Source organism: Monocercomonoides exilis, assembly GCF_001643675.1.
Source record: "Monocercomonoides exilis strain PA203 chromosome Unknown scaffold15-1837935, whole genome shotgun sequence".
Classification (NCBI taxonomy): domain Eukaryota; phylum Preaxostyla; order Oxymonadida; family Polymastigidae; genus Monocercomonoides; species Monocercomonoides exilis.
In genome coordinates this window covers 130,444-157,661 of record NW_027150560.1, presented here as the reverse complement: position 1 = coordinate 157,661, position 27,218 = coordinate 130,444, and the positions used below count along the sequence as shown (strand labels likewise).

Here is a 27,218-nt window from a genome sequence, read left to right as displayed (position 1 = left end):
GAGATATTAACATTTTCTATTTTTTGAAGAGAAAGGAGAAAGTCACAGAAAAAAGGCAAATGACTTTGAAGAAATGAAGCTCTATTGATCAATGACAGTTCATCAGACAAATATTTGCAATTTTAATTATTGTCTCGTTGCAAAGTTAACTTGGAAAATGTGATGTTTTATTCTGTAGACAACATCAAGTGGAACCTCTCACCTCTTCCTCAAAAAGAATTTTTATTGAATTTTTGTGGATCCGTCAATCGCCATTAATATTCTTTTTCATCATTTTTTTCATCTTCACCTTTATTTTCACCTTCTTCTTCACCTTCTTCTTCAAATTCCTCAACTTCTCCTTCGTCTTGTCCTTTCCCACCAACTGTTCAATCTTCAACTTTGCGGTTATCTTATTCTTCAGCTCCTTCTCAAACTTTTTCAATGTCATTTTCACTCAGTTGACATTGGATCGTTCCATCTTCCTTCGAATGAATATGAGCTGTTCAATCAGCAGCTTTATTAAGCCCACCAAAAATCATATCTTTTTGTTTCCCACTACATACAGCAATATCATGGCTTTCAATGCGTGCAGTTGAATTGTATGATGTACATCTGAAGTACTTTCCTCTTCTGCAGCTGCACATCCCTCTTCGCTTTGGCACTTTGTACGGCTTCCTTGTGTTGGCAAAGCTAACTGTGCAGAATGAGGTGAATGGGCATCTCATGAGAAATGGAAGTGGAGGGCGAAGGAGCTGTTAGGCACATTGCATTCATCTGCTCGCTTTATGACACCGCCAAGAAGCGAAGAGAGAGGAGTCCAAGTTCAAATGGAAGAGGCAAAGAAGGTTGATTTCAGAATCAAATTGAGGGCAGAGCAGAGGAAATGAAGACAACATGAAGAGCCAAAGGCGAAGACGAAGAAGAAGGAGAAAGACGTGTTTTGCAAATCTCAAATTGACGCTTTCGACACAAGACTTGCACAGATAGTAACAGAAAGGAGGAGGAGAGATTGAGAAAGAGAAGAAGGAGGTGATGAAAATGAAGATGAACATCAGCAGACATTTCACTCGTTCAATAGCACACTCAAAACATCACAGCCTCCTCAACATTTGCCACTCCTCCCTTTTCTCCCTTGCTGCACACAATTGTCTGCCCCTTCTGTTCATGTTGACTCTTTACCGAAGCCCATCACTTCTACGTCTTCCACCACCGAATCCTCTTCACTTATACAGAAGTCCATAGACATAATTAGCCCAAGCTCTGTCTCTTTATTGAACATATCTTCTTCCCCTCCTCCTTCTTCTCCTCCTTCTCCTCCTTTTCCTCCTTCTCCTCCTTCCTCCATTTCTTCCTTCTCGCTGGGTATCCCTCGAACGATTCTTGTGAAGGACAGTTGAGCAATGCAAATGTATTTGCAAGCAGCAACATGAAAGCTATGGGGGGTATATTTTAGCCACAAAGCATCCTTCTGAACCACGCAACATGTACAGCAAGCCAGGGGATTCGGGTGGGTGATGAGAAGGAGGGGAAGGAAGGGAAGGAAGAGAAGAGGAGTACAAATGAGCTTGTGTGTGATAAAGATGAAAAGGGTTCAATGCGTCTGACAGATAAATGCATCGAAAATGAGAAAGAAGAAGAAGAGGAGGAGGAGGAGGAAGAAGAATATGGATTTGACAAAAACATTGGAAAGGTTTTGAAAGAGAGTTTTTTAAAAGAGAAATTGAAAGGAGCAGAAACGAAGAATAAACACGTTTCGATACTATTAAATCTTTGTTTTGATTTTCAACCTGTAATTGAAATTCGAAGAATGATTAATCAACAAATCATAGAATCTCCATTAACTTTTACAACATTTGCGTTTGAAAACGCATCAACTTCTTTCACTTCTTCTTTTGCTTCTTCTTCTCCTTCAACTAATTATTCATCTGTATGCACCTCAAATAGTTCATTCTCTAAATGGCACTTCAAAAGAATCCATTTCAAAGACTGAAACACTTCAGAGTTCTTCTAACAATTCAGCCATTTCATTTAATCAATAAACACTTCAGTCATCAAATGCATCTCCTTTTCCTTCTTCCCTTTCTCTTTCTTCTTCTTCTTCTTCTTCTTCCACTTCCACACATTCGTCGATGAGTAACAAATATATAACTATTTTCTTCAAATTCTTCTCGAAACCCTGTATCCAATTAACTTCCAGAAACGCAAAAGAAATACTATTGTTATCGCAGAATATCAGATGAAAGTTAATGATTATGGAAGCGATTCTATTATTCGTAAAGAAAAGCCTATAAGCAGGAGTGTAGTGGAAAAGGACATTGAATCTGCATTTTGCGTTTAGAGGTTGATTAAGACATACGAAATCGAATGAATATTGAAGCAATAATTAAACAGGAAGTGTGATAGAAATGATGAGTTTCTTCAGATTTTACAATGCAACATGCTTTAAACATGTAGAAGATGAAACGATAAGCGAAACTTATTTATTTGAAAAGGCATATTAAATGGAAAATTCTATGAAACAGCCAAATATACAGCAGATATGTGATGATTAATCCATCAAAAGTGTTTTTGAGTCAATTTCATATATTTTAATTTTGTGCCTCCTCTTCAAATTTCTTCGATTTTACAGTCACTTGCACCAATCCACCTACAAGTCATCTCATGAAATGATTTCTGCCATATGATCTGCACCTTCTTCAGAAGACACATCGCATTGCGTGTCCTCTTTCAGGGCATCTTTGATAGCCAGTAAGACATTGCTTTGATGCCAAGATGGCCATTTACATATTCATTGTCAACTGAATGCCCGTCGAGAAATACAAACAATTCAACATCACAATTACCAATTGCTTCTGTTCTGTCATGTCCCAACAATCGAATTGTCTTTCTGAGTGATGCACCTCATGAAGGCGAAGGAAGGCTCGTTCACGGAAGCTTCAAGAGAGTCGCTAACAAAATACAAATCTCTTCTTCCTCTTCTGTCCACACTTGAGCACTCAATCAGCTGAACTTCATGTTTTGGTAAAATATGTTTAAAGAGGAGAAATGCAAGTGCTGCCAGAGTAATTGATGAACATCGTGTGAAGAACGGAGCAGAAAGTACTGGAAATATAAGCAAATAATATCATCGGTATTTTCTGAGGAAATTTTTGATGAGCAGATTCGAAACAGATGAAAGAGGAGCTGTAAATTGAAAATGAAGTGGGAAGAGCATTTTATTCGAAGAATAAAAAAAGACGTGACGAGATTGAATCAGTTGTTCCCATTGATTATTGATTCCTTTTCAACACAATCTCCATTTGATGAGTCCGTTGAACTGCACGACTGGAACTGAAATTTGGTAATGAATTTTTAGCTGGATTAACAAAAAACACATAGGATTTTCTTTTTAATAATAAAATTTTATGTATTTGTTTAATTATGAATGTTGTTTGAAAATTATTTCTCATTAAGTTATGTTTCACTTGTTTAGACATTTTTATTTTCCTTTGAAAGTTTGATTATTCTTTGTTTTTTTTATATATTTTTGTGAAACTTGATCAAAAAAAACACTTTTCCACAAAAACATCAAAAAGGTATGCTTTTTTTTATATTAATTAATAAAACATATATACATCACTGAAAAAAAAACTAAATACTTACGAAAATCAATTTATCTCTTAGATCAAAAAATACCACAAAATATTTTATTTTTTCGGTTTTTGATCTTTTTTTATGATATCAAAAAAAATCACCCATATGGTAATTTTTAAAAAAGTTTTTTTCCTGAATACCATTGAAATAATGTTAAGTTTGTATATTAAAAAATTTTGATAAGAAAAAATTTATGTGAAACAATTTTAACTCATTAATTGATTCCGACACGAGTCGACTTAATCGACCGACACAAACGAAAAAATTTTTTGTGCCGCAAAGGCTTAAGATAAAACATCTGTTCACGAAAAAAAAATGAAAAAATGAAAATGCAATTGTTCAATGTTTTTTGAAATCAAAATAATATTCAGTGAATTTTCGATGACATTTCAAAATACATTAAACGAATCGGTTGAAATTGTTATCAAAAATTGTTATTCGCTAATTTCCCTCAAAAATAACTTCAACTTGTTCAACTCTCAATTTGTTTTCAGCTTTCACAGATTTGTTTGTTGTCACACTTCAAAAGGAATAAATGTATATAGTGCAAACTTTTTTGTTGCTAACTAAGCTACTCCAAATACACTTTGGATGCAGCGAACAAGCCAGATATGTTCCTTATTCCGCAACATTCAAAATTCGATGGAAAAAAAGCGAAATTTTGAATCGGCTCAATAGAAGTTTTCATTTTTTTCTTTTTAAATTACCAATGATTTCTGAATTATGCATGAACTTAAAACAGATGATGATGATGATGATGATGATGATGATGATGATGATGATGATGATGATGATGATGATGATGATGATGATGATGATAATGATAATGATAATGAAATTGCGGTCGTTTTTACAAACGAAATTCCAACGAAGACAAAGTTTCCTTCTGCATGTCATGATTATTTTGTTGCCATATGTTCTCTGGTTTAATCATCTGCTTTTCCCACATGTAAATCAGCTCATCTCTCTTTTCTCGCTGTTTCTTCATTCTCTGTCATTTTTCTATAAGCGCTTTCCTTCTTCTTCGTCACATTTATATGCCTAATTATTCAGATGTGCAGTTTCAATAAATTGCATCTCTTCATCCGGAGGAAGTTTGACCCGAGTCCTGTTCAGACCTCGAAATGGACGCCTTCATGTTCAATCGCAGCATTCGAGATGGATTACGGATACAGAACATCATGCGCATCAAGCTCGAATTGTCTGGAGGACATCTTTGAAAAAGAAGAAGAAGGATGTTAAGAAGATGAAAATTGAGAGGATGATAATGCAGATGAGAAATAGGAAAAGGAAATAAAGTTTGTTGAAAAAAATCCAGACAATGCGATAGGCTGAGTTTGCTGAAAAGAGGACGATTGATACTACTTGAAAGAAGCAAATGAAGAATTGGCTTCAAGACAAGATGGAGAAGCGTGCTAATGAAAAATATGCAATGAGTAACGAAGTTAAGAACAGGAAAAAGAAGAGGAGGATATCAAAAAAATGATTCAGCAAATGAATTTTGATTATGTGCGTAACATGAATAATCTTTGACAGAGGTTGATGCACAATTTCCGGTGATTTTCGTGTCAGCCGTACTGAAGGCAAGTGTTTGAAGAGGAACAAATGTTGAGGAAAGGAGGGTAAGGGAGGCGTCTTGGGTATCTGTCATGCGAACAAGAGCGAATTCTATTGTTTCACGTGGACTGAGTTGTGCGATTCCGCAGAGATCGGTGTTTGTTCCATTATTTGTCACGATTTTGAATGTTGTTATGAGAGGGAGCCATTTGTTGAACTCAACATCATCAGCAGTTCCATTATTCCACACACTTTTTGATTCTATTGTTGACCCGCACTGATTGAATAGGGATTGAGTGACACTGCCGCAATTGAAAAACACATCATATCCTCTGCCATTTTTTGCTGTTTTGTCATCGAAGAAGCAGAATATGATGAATCTCACATTATTCATCCAGGAATATGGTGGAAGGAAACACATAGCGGCAACTCCATAATTGGCAGAGGCAGTCAGATTGTTGTTTATAAACTGACAATCATTGATAGAAAATTGACTTGGTTTATTTTGTGGAGGTCAATTGAATGTGAAAAAACAAGCAGAATCTCCACCAGTATTTGCGAGGCACTTGTATTTAAAAAACAAGAAATGAAAAGTTAATTACATGTTTTTGAAATTGAAATATCAGCCAGCTTTGTAACAAATGGAAATTTAACTGTTTTTGACTTTGTTTATCGTGAATGCGACCAAAGATATTTATTGTGAATACCAAAAAAAGCAGCTTATCCATGTTATTCCGAGCAACTTGTGATATATGATTTTCAGATGCAGACAGGTCAAAGATTATTCAAAACATTTCGTATTGCATTTGTTAAAGAAATGAATTTATTTCTAACATTATAATATGAATTATTATTGACAAATTAGTGAATGTTAAATATTTAACGAAAAACACATAAAAAGAAATAAAAATATTGCAAATGCAAACTTCATTTAGGACACGCTAAGCATTGCATTATTAGATACAACAATCTAGCTTCAATTCTTCCGCCTTCGCACAAAAAATTGAAAAGAAGAAATAAATATTTAATAATGGGATTGATTAGAAAATTCTGACGATGAAATTTTTATTCAAGAATCAAAAAACTGCTCCACCCAAAAGTGCTGCTTTTTTTATGCTAATAATCACTATGCTGTTGTTGTTCAAAATTTCGTTAAATTGAAAGAGGTATTATTTTTCTCTTATGCCCTCGTTTTCTATATTGTGCATTTAATCTTCTTTTTTGGACAATTGGCAGAAAATGAAATGATGAAAATAAAAAGAAAAAAAAGAAATGCGTTCCATCCTTAAAGTTAATCTAAATAAACATAAAATGGACTTGCAGGTTCATAATAAATTGTTCGCTGTCAATAATGAAAATGCAAACAAACATTATTTTGAATGGACTTAAAGCTTCAACCATTGGATATATGAGAAATACGTTTTCTTTGTTGAAAAGCGTGATTTATGATTATTTGATTTCTTTTCATTTAATCATCAAATATTAATGAGAGCAAAATTTCCATGAAAAAGTCAAAAGATAAAATTGCATTCTTGAAAGATACTCAATCTGTTTTCTTTCCTGAATCACAATGATAAATAAATGCAAAATTCTTTTTCAAAATCTTTTTGAATAAAATATCGCTGAGTCAGGTGATGTTGTGGCCATCTCAGATACTTTTATACGATCACAAAAATTTGAAGTTCCATCTGATAAACTGTTTTGCGAAACTAGACTTTCAGACTGAAAAAAAATGATTTTGAATAAATAATAATCAATAATTATTTTCTCAAAAATTAGCGAGAAGCGAATAAGTCAGAATGGAAAATCTTTCTATCTCTTTTTTGAACTCGGTGTTCAGTCATCTTAACTGTGATGCAGGGTAATGTCTTGTTGCAGAAAACACAATAATTATCTTCCAATTCTTCAATCCCATTACACTCCTCTTTCACAACCTTTCGACAGATTTACATTTGACTATTTTCAAGACAAATTGAAAAGTGCATTCTCGGTTCCTTCTGATTCGTCAATTTTTTCTTACATGAAATCATAAATACAGGTTGTTTCAAAAACAGTTTAAATATATCTCTCTCTCTCCAAAAATTGTGAAAAAGCCATTCAAAGCATGTTGAGTTTTCCCATCTGACCCTTCTGCTGTATAAAAGTGTCTTCAGCAGAGCATTGAAGCCTCTTCGATGGCTGAAAAAGCAACAAACAATCCTTCACTTTCAAGCAGTGTCAGCATGAAATTTACAACAGGAGATATTTTTTTCGAAAGCTTTTCCATGCAATTAGAAAAAAAAAGAAAAGCATGCTAAACAGCTCAGAAACAAAGCAAAATATTGCTATATCTGATGTGAAGGAATTATCTTATGTTAAGGACAAAAGTTCCAATATTATAGTACCTGTTGAAAACGTCAACTTTCAATATCATGGAAAAAATTGTTGTTCACGAAAATTTTTCTATCGAACAATCTGATAATCCAAAGGATCGAGAAATGCAATCTGAAACTTCAGAAGAAGAGATACTGCAACAACGTGAGAAAAGGAAAAGAAAGTTAATTTCTAAAAGGAAATGGAGTTCTATTTTTGCTTTCAGTCTATTGTGACATTCATGATCTGTAAATTATTTATTCCTGATGTGAACAACTTTCTTTTTCTGCAATAAAACTTTTTTTCTGGTTTGATTTTTTGATTTTTGACTTCCTTTCGATCTTTATATTTGGGAATATGAAACAACCTAGTTTCATTTGATTGTTCTTTTCCTTTCAAAAAAAAAATATCAAAAGAGGTTTTTTTAAATCAAAATATTTTTCAATGTTCATTATCCACACACCAATGTTCCTGGTTTTGTTTCTGTCAAAAATATCAAGAAATTATTCAATTATTCCAGTAATTGATGGAGTTTTTCTTTTTTTCTATAATAATTATTCAATAATTACAAATTATTCACATAGAAATTTTTTGTGTTCATTTCAAAGTTATCATACTTTTTTTACATTCATTTTTGATCAAAAAATTCCAACATAATAATTCTGACGCAAGCACATATTATTTTTTTTAATATTTGAGGGAAAATAAGGACTTTCAAGCTTTTTATGCGCAAAGCATGAAAAAATTGTTTCACTTATGACATTTTTTAACTCAACCAGATTTCAAAATAAATATGATTTTCATTGCTGTCAACAAATATCGTTGATATAATAACATCATGTTTTGTGACCTCACATGTATTTCAGAAAATAAACCCGTTTTTTTCTGATTTTCTGATAACAAGAAGTTCATCAAAGATGCAAAATTTTTCAGTGAAAATGCCTGAAGTCATATATTTTGTCCCATCAAAATAAAAAATGTTTTTTTATTGTGAATTTCAATTTTTCAGCTTGTCATCAAACATTTATCTTTAATAACTGTATTTGGGATGCTTCAATTTCCCAAACAATTTGAAATGATTTATGTTTTTTATGGAAATGTGACAAAGTTTGAAACCACATCATGAAAAGATTGTTGCTTTCAAATATAATCGCCTAATTCTTGTTCATTAAAAGAAGATGATGCTTTAAAGAATACAAAAAATTGCAAAAATAAATAGTCAAAATGCAATTATGTAAAAAATGATGAATATACATGTTTGTGAAGTTCATCGATTCTGAAAAAAACACCACAACTGTGGAATGAAAAAAGCAGAGCAAGAAAAATAACTGATACAAAAATATTAACAGGTTTAACAAAATTGAGATTGGCAAAGAATTTCAAAAAAAAACTGCGGAATGATGAGAAACAACTAAAAACAGATAATTAAAATTATGAAAGTTGATGATGATTGAACAAAGAGCTCGATATCACAAAAACATCTGATTCCTTCAAATATAACAATTTCTAATAAATAATAAACAGAAAAAAATTGATAAACAGAATTCAGGCAAATGTAAATGCAAACAAAAGTGAACGCACAGCAGCGGAAGATGCTGCTGATTTCACAAATAAAGCACAAAAGGGGGAGATACAAAATCTTTCAAAGATTTAGGATTTCAAAAAGCCTTCTTTTCCTTTTTCCATTTCCTCCTCAGCTCGATTGAGTGCTTTTTGAATTGTTTGACTGATTATCATTTGATGGATCCTTTGTTTGAGCTGATTTCTTCCTTTTTTTTCCCCTTGTTTTCGCTCATCTGTCTGTTGTGCTTATCTGGCAGCTTCCATCTTGTTCTGAGTCTTCGATATATATCACTGCATCTGACATCGTGAGCATCACTGCCCCTTCCGGAAATCGCTGGATGAACTCGCGCTTCAGACCTTGAAGTGACAGACGCTTTTCAGATTCGGATGACAGGCACGACAGAACCATGGGCAACAGCATCGACTCTTCTGCTTCCTTCATGCTTGGCCTCTCCCCATTCACTATCTTCTGCCCTGCCACCTCAGCCTCATACTCTCCAAACGGGATTTGAAGGGTCAGGCACTCCCACAGCATCATCCCAATCGAAAAGGCAACTGACTCCTTTGTTGCTCCCATCTTCTTGTTCATCAGCAGCTCAGGTGCCTTCCACCTCAGACACTCTTTTCTGAAACTGTCTTCATCCTCAAATGCTGATGAGGGAAGGGAGTCTTCCTCATCATTACTGGCGGATGTGACAACAGTTGATGATGAGATGGATGAGGAATCGGAATCATCTTCTGACAATAAGTCTGAATGCATCACAATGCAGATCACCATGTGCTCAGAGAACAAGACAATGTGAGGGCTCAGATTGAAAAGGGATTGAAGAGGGTTTTCCATTTCATCAAAGGAGTGAAGAGAGAGATTAGCCACCCAGAACAGGATCTGGGCAGCTGTCTGTTCTCTTTCTTTCAATGTGCCAATCGGCATTTCCTTTGTCTTATTCAGCCCATGAAGCAACATGAACAACGAATCCCTCAGATCCACAATCAACTTCTCATGAGGAGATGAACATGCCATTGCATCCACCAGATTCGACATTGATGAGGTGGTTGGACACAGATCCTCTCCTCGAACAAATGTTGAATCTGAGTCAGTTGAACATGTTGAAGAAATTGATGGTGATGGTGTTCTCTTCCTTATCTCTTCTTCCTCAACCTTTTCCAATGCCCAATCAGGAATCTTATCTGAATCTCTCCCCAGAATGTATTCTGTTGAGCCACTCTCAGAGAGAAGATGCTCTGATGACTCTGAATGTTGCATATTCGTATCATATATTCTCTTCTTCACTCTTTCTTCATTCTTCTTCTCTGCCTCCTTCTCTGCTCTCCTCCACTGTGCCTCAGGTGACATCTCCATCGTCACCATCTCGATCAGCTTCGGATCCTTTCTGATGTTATCGTTCACAATCTCTCTCAGATTTTCTGCTTCATTCTTGACTTTCCTCCACCGAACAATAAATGCAACTGCAATAATGAGAACAATCAAAAGTATTATTGCCATGATAATAACAATCAACAGCCAATACGATTTCCCTTCCTTTCCTCCTTCAACAATCCTTTCATCTCCATTAACCTTGGACTCACTTTTGTTCTTTACAATGAAAGAATCAGTGGATGATTGCTTGTCAGCATCTCCAAACAGAATGCTCACTCTCACTTCCACCCCTTCTCCTGCCTCTGTTATCGTTTCATTTGGCAGTCTCCCTTCAACTTCTGTCTCAGACACAAATCCACTCTTATCAAACTCAAATTTCTCTATCTGCTTTTCATCGCCCATCTGCTTCACAACCATGAATGACAAGTTACAAGGAAGAAGCAGCTTCCCTTTAAACACAACCTCAACTTCTGCTCCTTCTTCCCTTGTTTCAACACCCTCCAACACTGGAATAAAAAATGGTGATGCTCTTTCAGAAACAATCCCTTCAAACAGACATCCATCATTCAATATCCAAAGTGAAGAATTAGGCATCAATCCATCTCCTCCTTTCAAACTGGAAATGGTCAATGAAGCAGAGTCTGAACAGATGATATTTCGACGAAGCGAAGGATATTTTGTAATTGAAGGATTGTTGTTACTGAAGTTTCCCGCTTCAATCTTCACATTCCCGCTCGATACGGATAATCCACCTGAAGAAGCATCAAAAATTGTCGCATCCTTCATCATCAGTGTTGTATTAATTGAATGAACAAGTGATCCACTCCATTCGCATATTTCTTCAAATGCATTATTTCTCTTTCTCTCATTTTCACTTTCTTTGACAAGCATTCCAACAAATAGACATGAATCCATCAAAACATCCTTCGCATTGTTCATCTCCATCATGCTTCCTTTGCTTGACAGAGAATTACAGTCTGAACAGGAACAGTTGGAAAGAACAATTTGAGCAGAAGTTGAGGAAGCGGAAAGAACAGAAGCCCCTTCTGAATTCCTCGAGCAGTTCTTGAATGAGGAGCTTCCAACTGAAACACTTCCAGAATTTGAGCTGCCAATCGAAATGATGCAACCTTCTGACAATTTCACTCCATCTGCATCAATTCCATTCAGCACAGCACTTCCACAATTGCCAAATTCAAATAAATTTGTTGTTGATTCAATCTGTTCCAGCTTCACATTTGTAATATTTATCTCAACTCCATTTAACAGAAAAGAAGGCTTCTTGAATGAAAGGAGTGATATTGAGCAGTTGTCAACATGAAGAATCCCCTTTCCAATGCTCAGCAAGGTTGAATTGAAAACAACAAGTTGATTGATGTTTGACTCTCCAACAGAAGAGAAGTCAACAAATAAAAGAGAAAGCTGGCCACTTGCTTCATGAATAATTGAACTGCCTGAATATGAAAATGACTGGTCAAAGTTGAATTTCACACTCTCAATCCGAACTTTCTCTGATGTTGTGATAAGATTTCCCTCATGGATATTTATTGTTGAGTTCAGATGCAACAAAGCAGTTGAGGGAGATTCAAGTGAGCGGATGATCACATCATGCACATCACATTCCCCATTGATGATCGTCTCCTCTAAAACCAATAGCTGCGAATAACGTGACGGAATGATGTGTTGAACTCCAACATTCAATGATTGACAAGGCATGCCGAACTCTCCACATTGCTTGCTGTCTCCGTGGTTACCTGTTGCTGAAGAAACAAATATCGTCTCACTCTGGTATTTCACAACCCTCAGCAGAAGATCCTCTTCCCCAACAAACGAGTCTGTAGTGACACCCCATATTGCAAGATCCTTCACAAATGGTGTTCTGAAATCCAAAAGGAATTGGTCGTCAACAATTTGTGTGTCAATTGAATGGCATCTCACATACACATCTCTCCCTCTGAATGCAGAGTTACCTTTGAATGTGATGTTCGACAACACAAAGTTCAGAGGCTTCTCAACCACCGAGGTGCATTCCAGAAACAGCCACCCGCCTCTTCCTGTGGTGGAGCAGAAGCACTCAGAAATCGTGCAAAATGAGCAGTCAAAGCTTCCTCCTTCATTCAACTCACAAAACATCCCTCCCCCCTTTCCACACTTCAACCCTCCACACTTATTCATCGTTGTGTTTCTAACAACCATTTTCAAAGGTTCATCATTATCATTTCGAATGATGGAAATATCATCCGTTGTGTTCTGGGTGACTTCTTCAAACAAACTCCACTCAATAATAATATTTTGTTCAGCTTCATTATTTTCTCCTCTCAAACCCATTGATATCCTCAACCCACTTGCTCCATCCAGCTCAACATTTTTCATCGTCAAGTTTTTTAAGTTCAAAATCGTTGAAGATAACACAGAAATAACATCTTTTGAAAAGGATAGTGATTGCATTGACACAAATTCCAATACAACTGTTCCTTCATCTGCTTTGATCAACCCAAAGTTAATCATTTCTTCTTCGCTTTCTTCATTTTTTGTGAATGAACAGTCTTTCAGAATCATTAATCCATCACTTGAGTCAACATGCATCAAATAATTGACTCCACTTGCAAATGAAGACGGAATCACAAACTTCATCAGCTCGAAACTAGTAATTCCAGAAATCTTCATTGCTGCTCCTTCTGCTCCTTCAAGGGATGAGAGACATTCCAAAGAGCACGTGTCTGTGTTGTTTGAGCTTATTGAAAACCCACTCACATCAACACTCTTCTGAAGAATCCCCTTCCCAATAACGCTGATTATCCTTTCGTTTCCTTCAGTCAATCTTGTTTGTGAATAATCAATTGATAGACAAGGATAATCTGAGAATCCACATGCACCCATGTCCCTTCCATCGCCTCCAACAAATATCTCTGAGCCAATTGCTCTCCAGAAATAGATCAGTGGAATAGCATTCGTTGTATCATTCCCATCAAATCCTCTCATGGAATTCAATGAAATATCATCCAGATGTCCAGACACAAATGGAAGAGAAGTGTTTGTGATGCTCTTTGTCAAGTTGGATGAATCAACAAAGAGATTATTTCCATATTTTGCAACATTTGGCTTGTCTGCCTCAAAAACAGGAGATGATATCACAAACGAAGAACCATCATCAATCAATTTCAGTGCCATTCCTCCCCCAAAGCCAGTCTTTCCTTCTCCAGCTGGTGCTGTGCATCCTGTGAATGTGCATGAAGTGATATCCATTTGAATATTCGCTTTCAACTTGGCATTGATAGCACCTCCTCTGCTTCCGTCAGCCAGCACTGAGCATCCATCAAATTCACATTCTTCAATGTAAACTTGTGCATTTTCATTTTCATCATGGCCGTTGTCAATGCTTATACATCCTCCACTTCCTGTTCTTCTTTCGATTTCTGTAAAATTGCTTTTGGTAATGTTCAACCACTGAATGTTCATCAACTCTGTGTTTGTTCCGCTTCCAGACAATGAGATCAATGGATTTCCATTCAAATTAATCGATGAAGCAGAAAACGATTCAATGGTCAATGTCTCAGACTCAACAGATAAGAACAGAAATGTCAATTCAGATGAATGATCTTGAAGGGAAAGAAAGCAACGAAACAAAGCCAGTTGTGAAAAGGATGATATGAAAGTGGAGTGTGATGAAAGAGACGGAGGAAGAGAGAAGATAAGTTTTGACAATTCTGTTTCAACACTTGCTGTTATCATCGCTGAATTGAATGTTTCACTTGAATCGGAGACTATCCAGCCACTGATTTCATCGTTTCCTCTGATTTCGTGTTTCTGTTCACCAAAGGTCAATTCATCACTCATCATAATCATTCCACTCACAAAAACTTTCTTTTCCACTGTTTGTCTTGTGAGTGAATGTTTCATTGTCAAACAAGGGAATTGAGCAATTCCACAGTATGAATGATCGGATGCCTCAGTATTACTCACATATATTTCTTCTGGGGTGGGAAGGAGATAGATGCACAGAGGGATGGCCAAACTCGTGTTTCCATTGTCATATCCTCTCACCTTGTCAAACGAATCAAGTGAAGCTGTCAATGAAGTGATTTTCCCACTTTTTGCTGTTGATTCCAAATTGATCGAGTCAACAAAAATGTCACTTCCCCATCTGGCTCTGTTCCCTTCAAATCCTGATGAGATCTGAAAGTTTGCATTTATATCTCTCACTTTCAGCCCAATCCCTCCTCCTCTCCCTTGCATGGTCGAGGCATAACAGTTTCTCACAACACCTCCACTCACACTCAATGAACCAACATTCCCCATTTCAACCATCATTCCTCCTCCAAACTCAGAGGCTTTACTCCCACACCCATCAAGTGTGCATCCCTCAAAAGTTATCGAATGTGACCCTTCACCCACATTCATCAGCGATGATCCTGCTGTTGTCCTCAAAATGTTGTTGAATGTGCAGTTATCCAGAGACAATGTCACAGACGATCCTTGAGGCAGAGACATCACACTTGTGGTGCTGAATGTTTGTGACCATCCCACATCTTTCATCTTCAACTCTCCCCCTTCCATCTTCACAAGTGAGTTCTGAATGCTCCTCTCTTCTGAATGATCTGCATCCATCGAAATATTCAATCTCTCCAAATTGATCCCTCCTGTTCCTTGAACCTCAAACAATCTGCTTCTTCGATTGTTTTCAAGTGTCGTGTTGTGAATCACAGACAAATCGCTCACACCCAACTCCCCTGTTCCAACACAAAACAGACTCAGTCCATTTCCCTCAAATTGTGTTTCAATGGCTGAGCCAGCTGGAGAAACTCCATTCACAAAGATTGTTTTCTCTCCAATATCAACTCCTTTGCCTTCCACAACTGTTCCACTCAACACCTTCATTTCCTCCACAAGCCCAACAATCATCTGGGAAAGGCAATGGCTGATTGTGAGGCATGCACAGCTTTCATTCAATCCACAGCTGAATGTGTCTTTCGCTTTTGTCTGATTTTGAACTGAAGCAACAAATCTGCATTTCCCTCCATTGTTAGGCAGCCATTCACTTTTGTCTATTCCATCTGCGTAGTATCTCACACCTTCTGTTCTGGTTGAAAAACAGTGAGCAACTTGAGAAGATACTTTATTATCTTGGATGGCCACATCGTTCCCATAAGGGGCAGCGTTCGCATCAAAGAAGCAATAGCAAATGAGATCCCCAAAATGCCCGTTTGTAAACATGCACACACCTCCTCCTCTCCATTCAGAAGAACATCCTTGAAACAAACAGTTCTTAATGACAGTGATGTTTATATGAAAACCATTGTATGCTCCTCCACCCCCATTTGAAGAATTATGTCCGCTGCAATTAATGAATGAACAACTCAAAACACAATCTTTAGTTTTATCTGCTTTTGAATTCATAATTTCTAATCCACCTGCATCATTTCCTGACCATCCATCTTTAAAAAGACAATTTTCAACAAGAACTTGAAGTGTTATTCCGGAAATTTCTGCTCCAGCCCCTCCATAATCTTTTGACGAGACACAATAACACTCAATAAATGAAGAATGCTTCACTGTGCATTCGGAAATATTCAAAGCAAATATCCCTCCTCCTCTTTCGGATGTTGCGTTGCACTTCACAAAAGATGAGTTCTCAACAGTCAGCGTTGCACTCGAATTGTCATGCACATACAGTGCCCCACCACATTCAGCAGAGCATTCATTCCATTCAGCATTCATGAAATGCTGTGTTTGAGTTGTTGAATTTCTTTCTGTATTTCCCACTCTCCAATCCACCCTTTCGTTGTGATGGAATGTGCAGTTGTTGCAGGAAAATGCAACGGATCCTTCTGTTCCACTCACAATCCCTCCCTCCAGCACATTCTTCGAGCTTTCAACTTGGCAATCTTCCATTGAACTCGTTTTCATCTTTGGCACTTTCTCAATTGGCATTTCATCTGTTTCCATGAATTTCATTGTGATGTTTGAAAAAGCACAGTTTTTGATTCCTTCAAATGATCCTTCTCCATTTCTCAAAATGCTTCCACCCCCACAAAACACAATGTTCTTCCACTCGCTGTTTCTCACAAGCAACGATGAATCTCCTCCTTCCATCTTCACAAGACTTGTCATAAACCCACAATTATCATTTCTTTTCTCAATATTCAAAGTTGTGTTCATCATTTCGCATATTCCTTCATTGAAGACAAAATGCCCATTGAAACCTCTTTTTCTCATCAGCAAGCAGTCATCAAGGCACAGGAATGATTTTGCCCGAACATCAAATGCCACACCATCATCTGCATTTTCCAACATTATTTCCTTCAATTCGACTGAAGAATTGTGTATTTCGCAGAATAGCTGAACAACACTTCCCTGCTCCAAAATATAACTTTCAGGCTGAGCAGGAATGTGATCAATGAGATGTCCTATCCTTTGTGCATCATTTGTATCTGTGCCGCAAAGATAGAAACACAAACACTCAGCCAAAACAAAAAGAATCATTATCATGAGAACTATTATGGGTCATTATTTACCATTATTAATTAAATTCAAAGATTATTTTGAACGCCTTTCAATTTTAATTCTTCCTGTTAACCTTTCATTTGTTAAATCGATGGTTATTCCTTATTCTATCTAGAGATAATTTGATCATTCGGATGAAAAAGATTGAATTTTTCTTTTTCATCACTCAAAAATTAATTTGTTTTTATTTTTTTCTATCTGAATGAAGAATGTTAACCTCTTGGGGTCATTTCGAACAATTTATTCTTCATGGAGGAATTTCCTATCAATGAAAAGAAGAATAGCAATTCAAAAAAATAGTTTCACGAGAAATATATAAAAAATGAAATTGGTATAAAAAAAGAACAATATTTTCACAAACTTAGAACATTCAAAGAAAGGTCTTTATTCGTTTGAAAAGTTCATTTGATTATCATCAATAATTTCATCGCTTCAAATCTTTCCTTGTTTAAAATTTTTCATTTTGTGGTATCTTTAAGATTATTTTTTCCTCATTTCTCTCTTCCTTGTCAATCATTTTTTCATTCTCTATTTCTAAATCTTCATTATTTCTTCTGAGTTGTTTTGTCAAGTTTGTTGCAATTATCTTCACTTCTTCCATTTTCTTTCATCGCTCACACTTCATCTTCAAAGCGTTCAATTTTTTCAAAAAAAATATTTACAATCATCAATGGTCTTCCTCCCAGTTCAGCGCAAATCTTTCATTTTTATGCTTTCTTCCAATCCTCCTTCAAGATTCTTTATTTCTGATTGTTTTGAAACAAACTGGAAAACATCTCATTCTGAGCTTTTGTTCTTTTTTCGCAAAATAATCCTTGCTTATCAATGAATCTTTCGGAAAATAAAGATTGGCCAACAGCATTGAATCAAATTCTTCGTCACTTTTCCTGAAAGCCAAATGTCTTTTGATTCTTCTGACAACAACTTCAAGGTTTTTCATCAAAAACAAAAGATTAATAAATATTTGAAAAAATAAAGAAAATAAATGCAAAACCTTCAATTTTGTTTGTGCAGCCATTGTTTCCAATATGTAGTGAGCTTTTCATTCTGTTTTTTAGTCAAAGGCATCTTTAATCATTGCATCCCCTTTTTCCAAGAGAACTTTTTCCATGGATGCAAATCATCATTGAAAAGATACTTGAGTCAGAAAATAAATCCATTCATCTTCAAAGCGCTTTGGGTCTTTCTCAGCAAACGTTGTTTGTTCAAAAAACTCCAAAAAACTGAACTGTTTTTCTTTCAAGATTAAAATTGAGTATTGGCTTGAAAAACTAAAAAAAATAATATTGAATTCAAATCGAATAAAGACTTTTAAGTCTTTCATGCCTTCAAAATCATCCATTTCCTGCTAACAAAATATATCTAGTGGGAACAAAATAAAACCCTTTTGCATTCATAAAAAAGCATGAATAAATATTGTTTGTTTATACATTCGCATCTGCTAGAATCAACTTTGCCAGTGGACTGAAAAAAAGAATAAAATATAAAATGCAGGAAAAGAAGTTTTATTATGGTCTTTTCATGATTTTTGAGATGTTTCAATTTTCAAAGAAACATCAATGCAAATATTAAAAATGATATTTTGAATGTCGTAAATAAAAAACAATCTTTTTAATATTATTGAATTTTCCTTTTTTTAATTGTTTTTGAAAAGCAATCTCATTGCTTCTTTTCAAATTAAAATGAAGAAAAAAAAAATAAATGTGTTGAATTTTAACAAGAACATGGACTTTATTTTTCACATTGTATTTCTTTTTTGCATATTGAAATAATTGAAAAATACTGAATTAGATGTAACAGTTTTGAGTTTTATTCTTATCATCGATTATTATCAATATTCACAACTTCAATTTTGGAAAGGAAACATTAAAAAATTCAAAATTGCACTTCATTTCATATTTCTTTTCCTATTTGTTGTGAGTCCACTTGAATATCAATCCATCTTGCAATCTTTATTCACATTTTGATTTTTAACATATCTTTTCTCATTTATAAATACAACATTTATTTGTATACTTCGTTTTTTGAAAACATTATCAATTTTAAAAAAAAAAAAAAAAAACACTATTTGTAACAACGAAAACTAATTTTAACTTGAAATTAAACAAAAAATTACTAAAATGATTTACATTGCTTCACCTTCTCCTTCCATCTCTCCTTCACCTTCTTCTTCATCATCAGCTGTAGCATCCTGGTATTGTTGGTATTCAGACACAAGATCGCTCATGTTGGATTCAGCTTCTGTGAATTCCATTTCGTCCATACCTTCTCCTGTGTACCAGTGGAGGAAGGCCTTTCTTCTGAACATAGCTGTGAATTGTTCAGCAACACGTTTCCACAATTCCTGGATGGCTGTTGAGTTTCCAATGAATGAGACAGCCATTTTCAATCCCTTTGGTGGGATATCGCACACAGATGACTTGATGTTGTTGGGGATCCATTCAATGAAGTATGATGAGTTCTTGTTTTGAACGTTGAGCATTTGTTCATCAACTTCTTTTGTTGACATTCTTCCTCTGAACAAAGCTGAGGCAGTCAAGTAGCGGCCGTGGCGGGGATCTGAAGCAGCCATCATGTTCTTTGCATCGAACATTTGCTGGGTCAGCTCTGGAACCGACAAGGCGCGGTATTGCTGTGATCCTCTGGAAGTCAAAGGAGCAAATCCAACCATGAAGAAGTGAAGTCTTGGGAAAGGAACCAAGTTGACAGCCAGCTTACGAAGATCAGAGTTCAACTGACCTGGGAAGCGAAGGCAGCATGTGATTCCTGACATGACAACAGACACAAGATGGTTCAAATCACCATATGTTGGTGTGGTCAATTTCAAGGTACGGAAGCAAATATCATAAAGAGCTTCATTATCAATGCAGAATGTCTCATCAGTGTTTTCAAGAAGCAGAGATGTTGACAATGTGCAGTTGTATGGTTCAACAACGGTATCTGACACTTTCGGTGATGGCACAACTGAGAATGTGCACATCATACGATCGGGGTATTCTTCACGAATCTTGGAGATCAGAAGAGTTCCCATTCCAGATCCAGTTCCTCCACCGAGAGAGTGGCACAATTGGAATCCCTGAAGGCAATCGCAACCCTCAGCTTCCTTACGTACAACATCCAAAACGGAGTCGATCAATTCAGCTCCCTCTGTATAGTGTCCCTTTGCCCAGTTGTTTCCTGCTCCTGTCTGTCCGAAGACAAAGTTATCAGGGCGGAACAATTGTCCGAATGGTCCAGCACGAACGGAATCCATGGTTCCTGGTTCCAAGTCAACAAGGACCGCACGTGGAACATATTTTCCACCTGTTGCCTCGTTGTAGTAAACGTTGATTCTTTCGAGTTGCAATTCAGACTCTCCGTGATATGCTCCTGTTGGGTCAATTCCGTGCTCGTCGGAGATAACTTCCCAGAACTTGGCACCAATTTGGTTTCTGGAATTTGAATTAATAGCATTTAAAAATTTCAAATTTTAAAACGCATATTTTGAATTAATTGAATGTTTATAAAATATGATTCAAATAAATATGAACATAAAACATAAATCTCAATTCACAAACCCGCACTGACCGGCTTGGATATGAACGATTTCACGCATGTTTTATTTTCAACTGCTTTGACAATTCTGAAATTCCCCATTTCAAATTTTGATCATTGACTTTTTAAAAGAATGGTTTTCAAAAAAATTGAAAACTGATGAAAAATAATTGCATTTATGAACAAAACAAGTACTTGTTTCAAACTTATTACAAAATAATATCATTATTATTCTATAATTATAATGTCCAAAAAACATTGAAAAATTAATGAGTTGAGAAAATAATTAGAAAATGTTATGTGGAATAAAATTCGTAAAGAAAAAGATATCACTCAACAATCTTTTTGAATCTGAAATTAAAACATATTTTTTTGCTTCATCAAAAAAATGTTGATAATGTGAAAAAAGAAAATGAAATTATAAAAATAAAAATTATCAATAATTATAATAAAATTAATATTTAATTCTGTGCGTACCAACACCATTTGATAATATGGAGATAAAGAAGAAAGAAAATGAAGAAAGAGACAACGTTGATAATTTTCTTTGAATCACGGTGTATGAAGAGTGAGAATAAATTATTGTGCTTATTAAGCGCCATCACTTCAATTTGCTTTTGCTTCGAATCTTTCGTAAGCACATTTTTCCTTCTCCAAGAATTTTTCAAATGCTTTCTTTGAAAAATCTTCTTTTTCTCTTCAATGCAAGATACAAGTATTTAAAATCAAATGAATCAAAGTTCTTGCATATTCTTCTTGTTAACTCATCCATTCATCATCTCCATATTTCTTGAATCTGCTCCTCATCCTATTCATCTTGTGCTTCTTGTGTCTCCAATTGTAGGTTGAGACTCGTTTGGAAACGCACATCCCATCAATAATGGAGAAGAATTATCTTCGTTTTTATTTTTCCGTGTCTTTTGCTCTTATCATTGCCTTTTAAATGATATGCTTTCCTTTTCTCGTCAATCTTTATTTCTTTCCTTTGACATCTAATCAACCATTTGTTTTATCTTCAATCATTTTATCTCTTTCTCTGTTTCCTCAAATCAATTATGCAACTTTCTTTTCTGTTTCATCTTTCCAAGCTAAATTCCTCTGTCGCTGAAATTGTGCCCCAACCCCCACCCCTACCCAGATTCTCTCCTTTTATTAGCTTATAAAAGTCTTTTTAGAAGCATATCATTGAATTTTTGTGGATTAATAACCTTTTGTGTCCTTCAATATCCAAAAGGACGTACAACTCTCTTCTTCTTCTTTTTCATTCATTCTCAATCACTTCCATTTCTTCCTCACAAACGCCAACATCAATGCAATCACCTTCTTTTTCGTTTACCCATTTTTTCATAATCTCCTCGCTAATTTTTTGTTCGCAATAATTATCCCTCCCTTGGTATTGCCAACCACTTTCTTTGCCCAAAAACACAAAAAATCTGCTCCACTGTCTTATGTTTCAAAATGCTATATAATATTGTGCAGGTTTTGTCCTTCACACAATTCCATCCATAAATCTTCATTCAATGTAACATCAGTTGAATTTGTTTTCACCTCTTTCACCAAACAAAAAATAATGAAAATCATGTATCTTGCGTAACTTCATTTATTTCCCAATGGCTGTATAACAATCAGCTCCGTTTTCATCGTATTGCTCCACAAAGAGGTGATTGGTCATTTCAACAATAACTCATATTCCTGGACTTTGGAAAGGATACAGACAGAAATATCTTCACAATCAATAGAACAATATAAAATACATACATTACATCTTTTTGTGTTATTGATGAAATTGTTGCATTCCCCTTGGCCGTCCAATTGACAAAAATCATCAGGCAGAATTTCAAAATCATTGCATTGCCTCATTTCTTGTTGCCTCCACAGAAAATATTATTCCTGGTTCTGTAGATAATGTTCACTCACTGAACTTTCATTTTGTTAACCTATGTCCCTTTTGAAACATCCAAATTGATCAAAACTACCATAACAACAAACCAATATAATATTAATAATTATTTCTTTTTGTAATTCTTTGTCAAAATGCCAAAACAAAAAAGGAAGGTGCGAACTCGTATATTTTCTTGAATATTTTGAGTATAAATTTTGCGCCAATTTACTTCGATCCAATCATATGAACTTTCATTGTGAATATCAAAATTGCATTGTTTTCTTGTTCAATTTTTTAAAAAAAAATCTGTATATAGGAGTCATATAGAACAAAAAAGCTTACAAGTTTGCATTCGTTGTTGCATTTGAATTCTGGCTAATTGCATTTCTTTCTTTCTTTTTTTTGAAGAATTGTTTTCTGAGCTGGAAGGCTGCGATGAAATTGAACAGAAACAGAAAATCCTTGAGATAAATGAAGTAGTTGATGGAATGAATATGGAAGAATTCAAATCAGTTTTCAAGACAGAATTATATGATAAAATGAACAAAATGATTGAAGATAAGAAACTGCAATTGGGAAATGCCACTTGGATGCTGAAGCATGCTGGATGCTTCAAAGCGCTGAAAAATATATGTAATCAAAACTTTGATAGATCTTCGTTGAACAAAAGATTTGAAGAGATGATCAGAGTTGAAGTCAAGAAAAAAGAAAAAAAGAACGAAAAGCTTCTTGCTAATCTTAGCGAATGCTATTTTTTGCTTAACGGAAATTTTTCTCCGTATTTATTATCAATTTGTGTGCCTTACGTTTTGAAAGCTGCCTCGAAGAAAGAGGAAGACGAGGAGACTCAAAATGAAGTGGAAATAGCTTTGCTGGCTTTGTTCAATATGGGTTTTTGTGTACGAGCACTTCTTTTTTATTTTTGTTATGTTTGCTTTTTTTCCCTTTATTTCTAATTAGTTCATCCTACGAGAACTATATATGAAGGAAATTACTGAAATCATCAAACATCAACAGAAACACAGAAATCTCACAAAACTGTCATATCAGTGTGCTTGGCGTTTTTTGATAGATCAACTATTATACAATGAGAATGTGGAAGAGGTGATTGTGAATGTACTGCATTTTGGAAGAGAGGCAGCAAGAGAATTTGAAGAGCTGACAGGATGCATTGATTGGAAGAGAAAAGAAGGTATGGAAATAGGAGAGGAAGCAAAAGATGAGTTGATTTTGACAAGATGGCTCCAAACAGTAGGTTCATATTTCCTCAGATGCAAACTAGAGAATAAAGAATTTGTTGGGCTTTTTAGCAGCATTGTTCAGCTGTATCAAATATCAAGGGACAATTATATTTTAATTTGCAATCAATGCATTTATTCATTGATAAATGCAGCAGAAAGAAGAGTTGTGAAAGTTGAAGACTTACTGAATGGAGGAGCAGTCAATACTTTGTTGGGGGAAATGAAACAACCAACATTAAAAAGAACAATGGAATTTAACTTTTTGCTATTCTTTTTGAATATTACAGAAAGATTGAAAGAAAAAGAGGATAATGAAATGGAAGAAGAGGAAAGAAAAATAACAAAAAGGAAGGTTTTTGAAAAGATGGAGGAGGAAGGATACGAAGATGCCATCATTTGCTTTCATAGAAGATTGGTTTTTTTTAACAAAAACTATTATCGTTTTGAATTTTCATCGAATATTTCTGATTATCTTGTGAATGTTTGAGTCATGAAATTCTGTGATAATTCTATTTTTCATAATTTCAAATTTTTTTTTTGAATAATTTCCTTCATCGGTAAACGATTGTGTGAAGCCTTTTTCAATTGATAATTTTTTGTTGGATTGACTGATTAATTATCAACTGATGATGTTAATGTTTGAGATAAGGAGATTTTTATATTTTGTAGTTCAAATTTATTGTTTTTCTTTTTGTCATGTTGCAAAATCGAAAATAATCATTTGAGTCTTTTTTTTTTAATAATTTTTTTGTCTCACTTCATTTTGATGAAATGAAGGGAAAAAAAAGAGAATTAAAATGACTTTCATTTTTCTCTTTTTCAAATGGTTTGTTCATCAAATTTCATGAAACAAAAATAAGTGAGACCTTTCTTGTCCATCAACTTGAAAAGTCTCTCCTACGCTCTTTTGAGATGTTTTGTGTACTTCATCCTCTTTCCAACCTTTCCCATTCCATCTGATTTCATTGAATTGAAGAAGAGAAATCAAAATCCTGCGAATTAACAGAGAGTTCGTGAAAAATGTGAATGACAATATGGTTAATCCTTTTTGAAATCATGCTTTCGTTCGAGTTTTGATCAGAATTTTAATTTCAAAGGGATTTTGAATAATTGAACAAAACTGATAATACTCGTTGTTTATGATGTTGTTATTGCAGAAAATAAATCTTATACTAAATCCCATTGAGATTAAATTTTTGATCAAAACACGAACAAAAGTTTGATTTCAAAAAGGATCAACTAGCGGTGATTTTTTTTCCCAAAATATTTTATAAACTCATAATGATCTATTTTGATCAAATATCCGCTTCTGACCGTTCATAATTTTATTGTTCAAGAAATACAACGATTTCTAAAATCTCACGAGAACAAAAACTTCGAGAAGAAAAACTTACGTTTGAAGTTAGAAACGCCAATTCATTGTTCGAAAAAGTTATTGCTGCTCTTGATGCTTTTCCACAGAAGGTTTCTTTGATATCAGAAGCGTTTAACATTACGAACCAAAAATTTATAGCGATGTAAGATGTTATTGCGCCGGACAAACTTGGAACGAAAAGGAAGTTCATACAAGGCCTTGTTTGCTTAACTTTGAAGAAAAGGTGCTGAGAACTGTTCATGAAAAATATCAACAACATGATGGAATAACAATACAAGAATTAAGTGAAATCATTTATTCGGAAATGCAAAGACAAAATTTGAAATCATTAAGGATGTCTCTTCACTTTGGACTTAGTCCTGTTATCAAGCATTTTGATAAACAACTTGTTCCGCCTTCTCCAGCATATGTATCAGGATTTGTTTCTAAGCACAAGCTAAAAGTTCACTCTCCATCTAATATCACCCCAGCCAAATTGAACTCAGCATTCATGTCAAACATCAGAGCATGGTTCAATTTTATGTTTAACAAAGACATCAAGCCATCTGTCAACAAGCTAAATATATTTAACGCAGACGAATGGAATGCTGATTTTTGTTCTTCCCAAAAATTAATCGTACCTGCCGAAGCCAAAAGAGCACCTGCTTCCACAGAAGATCACTCTTATAATCATATATCAATAATGACCACCATTGGACCATCTTGCATAGCTCCTCCACCATTTATCATTATTTCTGCATTGAAAACGGTTCCTCCTGAACTTATGGAGTACAAAAAAGCAGGTTCATGCGAAATTCACGTTAATGCATCAGGATGGATGGACAGAAATGCTTTCTACTGTTATGCTGTTCATTTCTGCTCGTGGGTAACAATTTGCAGGTCGCTCGGAGTTATACAACACAATTCTCCTGTTTTTTTGATTCTTGATGGTCATCCATCTCGTCTTTGCTCTTCAGCTTTGGTTTTATTTGCGAAATATTTTATATTCGTTTTCACACTACCTGGTAATTTGACTCACATAATGCAACCTTTCGATGTTGGAATTGCTTGTCCTCTTCGAAACGCATTCAGAATGCTGATGAGGAGAAGGAAAATTAAGTGGGTGGAGGAGCACAATGATGGACAAAAAATGAAAGCCGCTGACAGAAGAAAATTAATCGTTGAGTGTGCAATTGATGCAGAAAAGACGGCAACATCATTACTTAACAAGGAGAACGCATTCAGGACAACTGGATTGTTCCCAATCAATCCAGAAATCTTGATTTCAAATCCGTATGTTTCTGATGATACAGAAGACCCTAAGTATCCAGATGGGATTAGGACAGGAGAATTTGAAGTTCCTTTTAAATGGTTAACAAGTCCGAGTTTTATTTTTTCACTTCAAAAAAGAGAAATGGTAAAAAGAATAAAATAAATAATTTCACTAAATAAATGATCGAATAAGATCATTATGAATTATTGAATCGTTTTGAATAAAAAACACGACGCTATTTATTATTTTTTGACTTTTGTGATTTACATAACAGATTTCCAGAAAATTCTTCAAATTCACATTTTCTGTTGGATCCTTTTCAAATTGCAAAACTATTTCGTTTGAATTTTCTTTTATCTTCGATTTTGAAAAAGACTCAGGATAATCTGTTTTTTTTTTTTTTTTTTTTTTTTTTTTTTTTTTTTTTTTTTTTGTTGAAATGAGGAATGAAAACTTTCTCGATCCAGTTTCAAACAACTCCTTTGTAAAATAAGACGAATTTCCAATTTCCGCACAACCATGAATTCCGGTTTGATTGCCTAGAGATTATTGGGATCTTATGTTGAATGGTTTTTGCACCAGAAAACAAGGAGGAACAAAAGTTCCATAAAGTGAAATGCAGTGAAGCAATGATATCCTTTTTTCTCGTCCGTCCAAAGGCGTGTGATCTATTTCACGATTTTCATTTGTTCCGACTATTAGGTTCACGGTTCTTGTATCTTCATGGGAATGATAACCTGAGTCATTAGCATAGAATATCACATAAAAGTAATATCCACAAACATATTAAAAAAAATGATTTTTCCAGGTAATAATACTTTGTTCCGATATTTTGTTTCTATTTTCTTTACTCATGCTGGAAGAGACGACCATTAATTCATTGTTATGCTTTTTTATGGATGAAGAATGAAAATTATGAGAAGGCATTATATGACAAACTTTCGCGACAATGGTTTTAAGTGTTT

General features: G+C 35.0%; 4 protein-coding genes across 4 annotated transcripts; 2 read left to right on the top strand and 2 right to left on the bottom strand.

Annotated features, from left to right (window-relative positions):
- Window positions 1–4,338: 4,338 nt before the first annotated feature.
- MONOS_9402 (uncharacterized protein) lies at window positions 4,339–4,857 on the top strand (the record flags this gene model as incomplete). Its single annotated transcript, XM_067879902.1, has 2 exons — window positions 4,339–4,539; window positions 4,669–4,857. The coding sequence occupies 2 exons, from the start codon at window positions 4,339–4,341 to the stop codon at window positions 4,855–4,857; spliced, it is 390 nt and encodes a 129-aa protein (XP_067729818.1).
- Window positions 4,858–8,676: 3,819 nt separating this feature from the next.
- On the bottom strand, window positions 8,677–16,948 carry MONOS_9401 (uncharacterized protein; the record flags this gene model as incomplete). Its single annotated transcript, XM_067879901.1, has 1 exon — window positions 8,677–16,948. The coding sequence occupies one exon, from the start codon at window positions 16,946–16,948 to the stop codon at window positions 9,317–9,319; it is 7,632 nt and encodes a 2,543-aa protein (XP_067729817.1). The 3' UTR covers window positions 8,677–9,316.
- Window positions 16,949–18,957: 2,009 nt separating this feature from the next.
- On the bottom strand, window positions 18,958–20,607 carry MONOS_9400 (Tubulin beta chain). Its single transcript, XM_067879900.1, has 2 exons — window positions 20,527–20,607; window positions 18,958–20,400 (listed from the first exon to the last, which is right to left on the bottom strand). The coding sequence occupies exons 1-2, from the start codon at window positions 20,562–20,564 to the stop codon at window positions 19,095–19,097; spliced, it is 1,344 nt and encodes a 447-aa protein (XP_067729816.1). The 5' UTR covers window positions 20,565–20,607; the 3' UTR covers window positions 18,958–19,094.
- Window positions 20,608–25,335: 4,728 nt separating this feature from the next.
- On the top strand, window positions 25,336–26,415 carry MONOS_9399 (putative DDE superfamily endonuclease; the record flags this gene model as incomplete). Its single annotated transcript, XM_067879897.1, has 1 exon — window positions 25,336–26,415. The coding sequence occupies one exon, from the start codon at window positions 25,336–25,338 to the stop codon at window positions 26,413–26,415; it is 1,080 nt and encodes a 359-aa protein (XP_067729815.1).
- Between the last annotated feature and the right edge of the window lie 803 nt (window positions 26,416–27,218).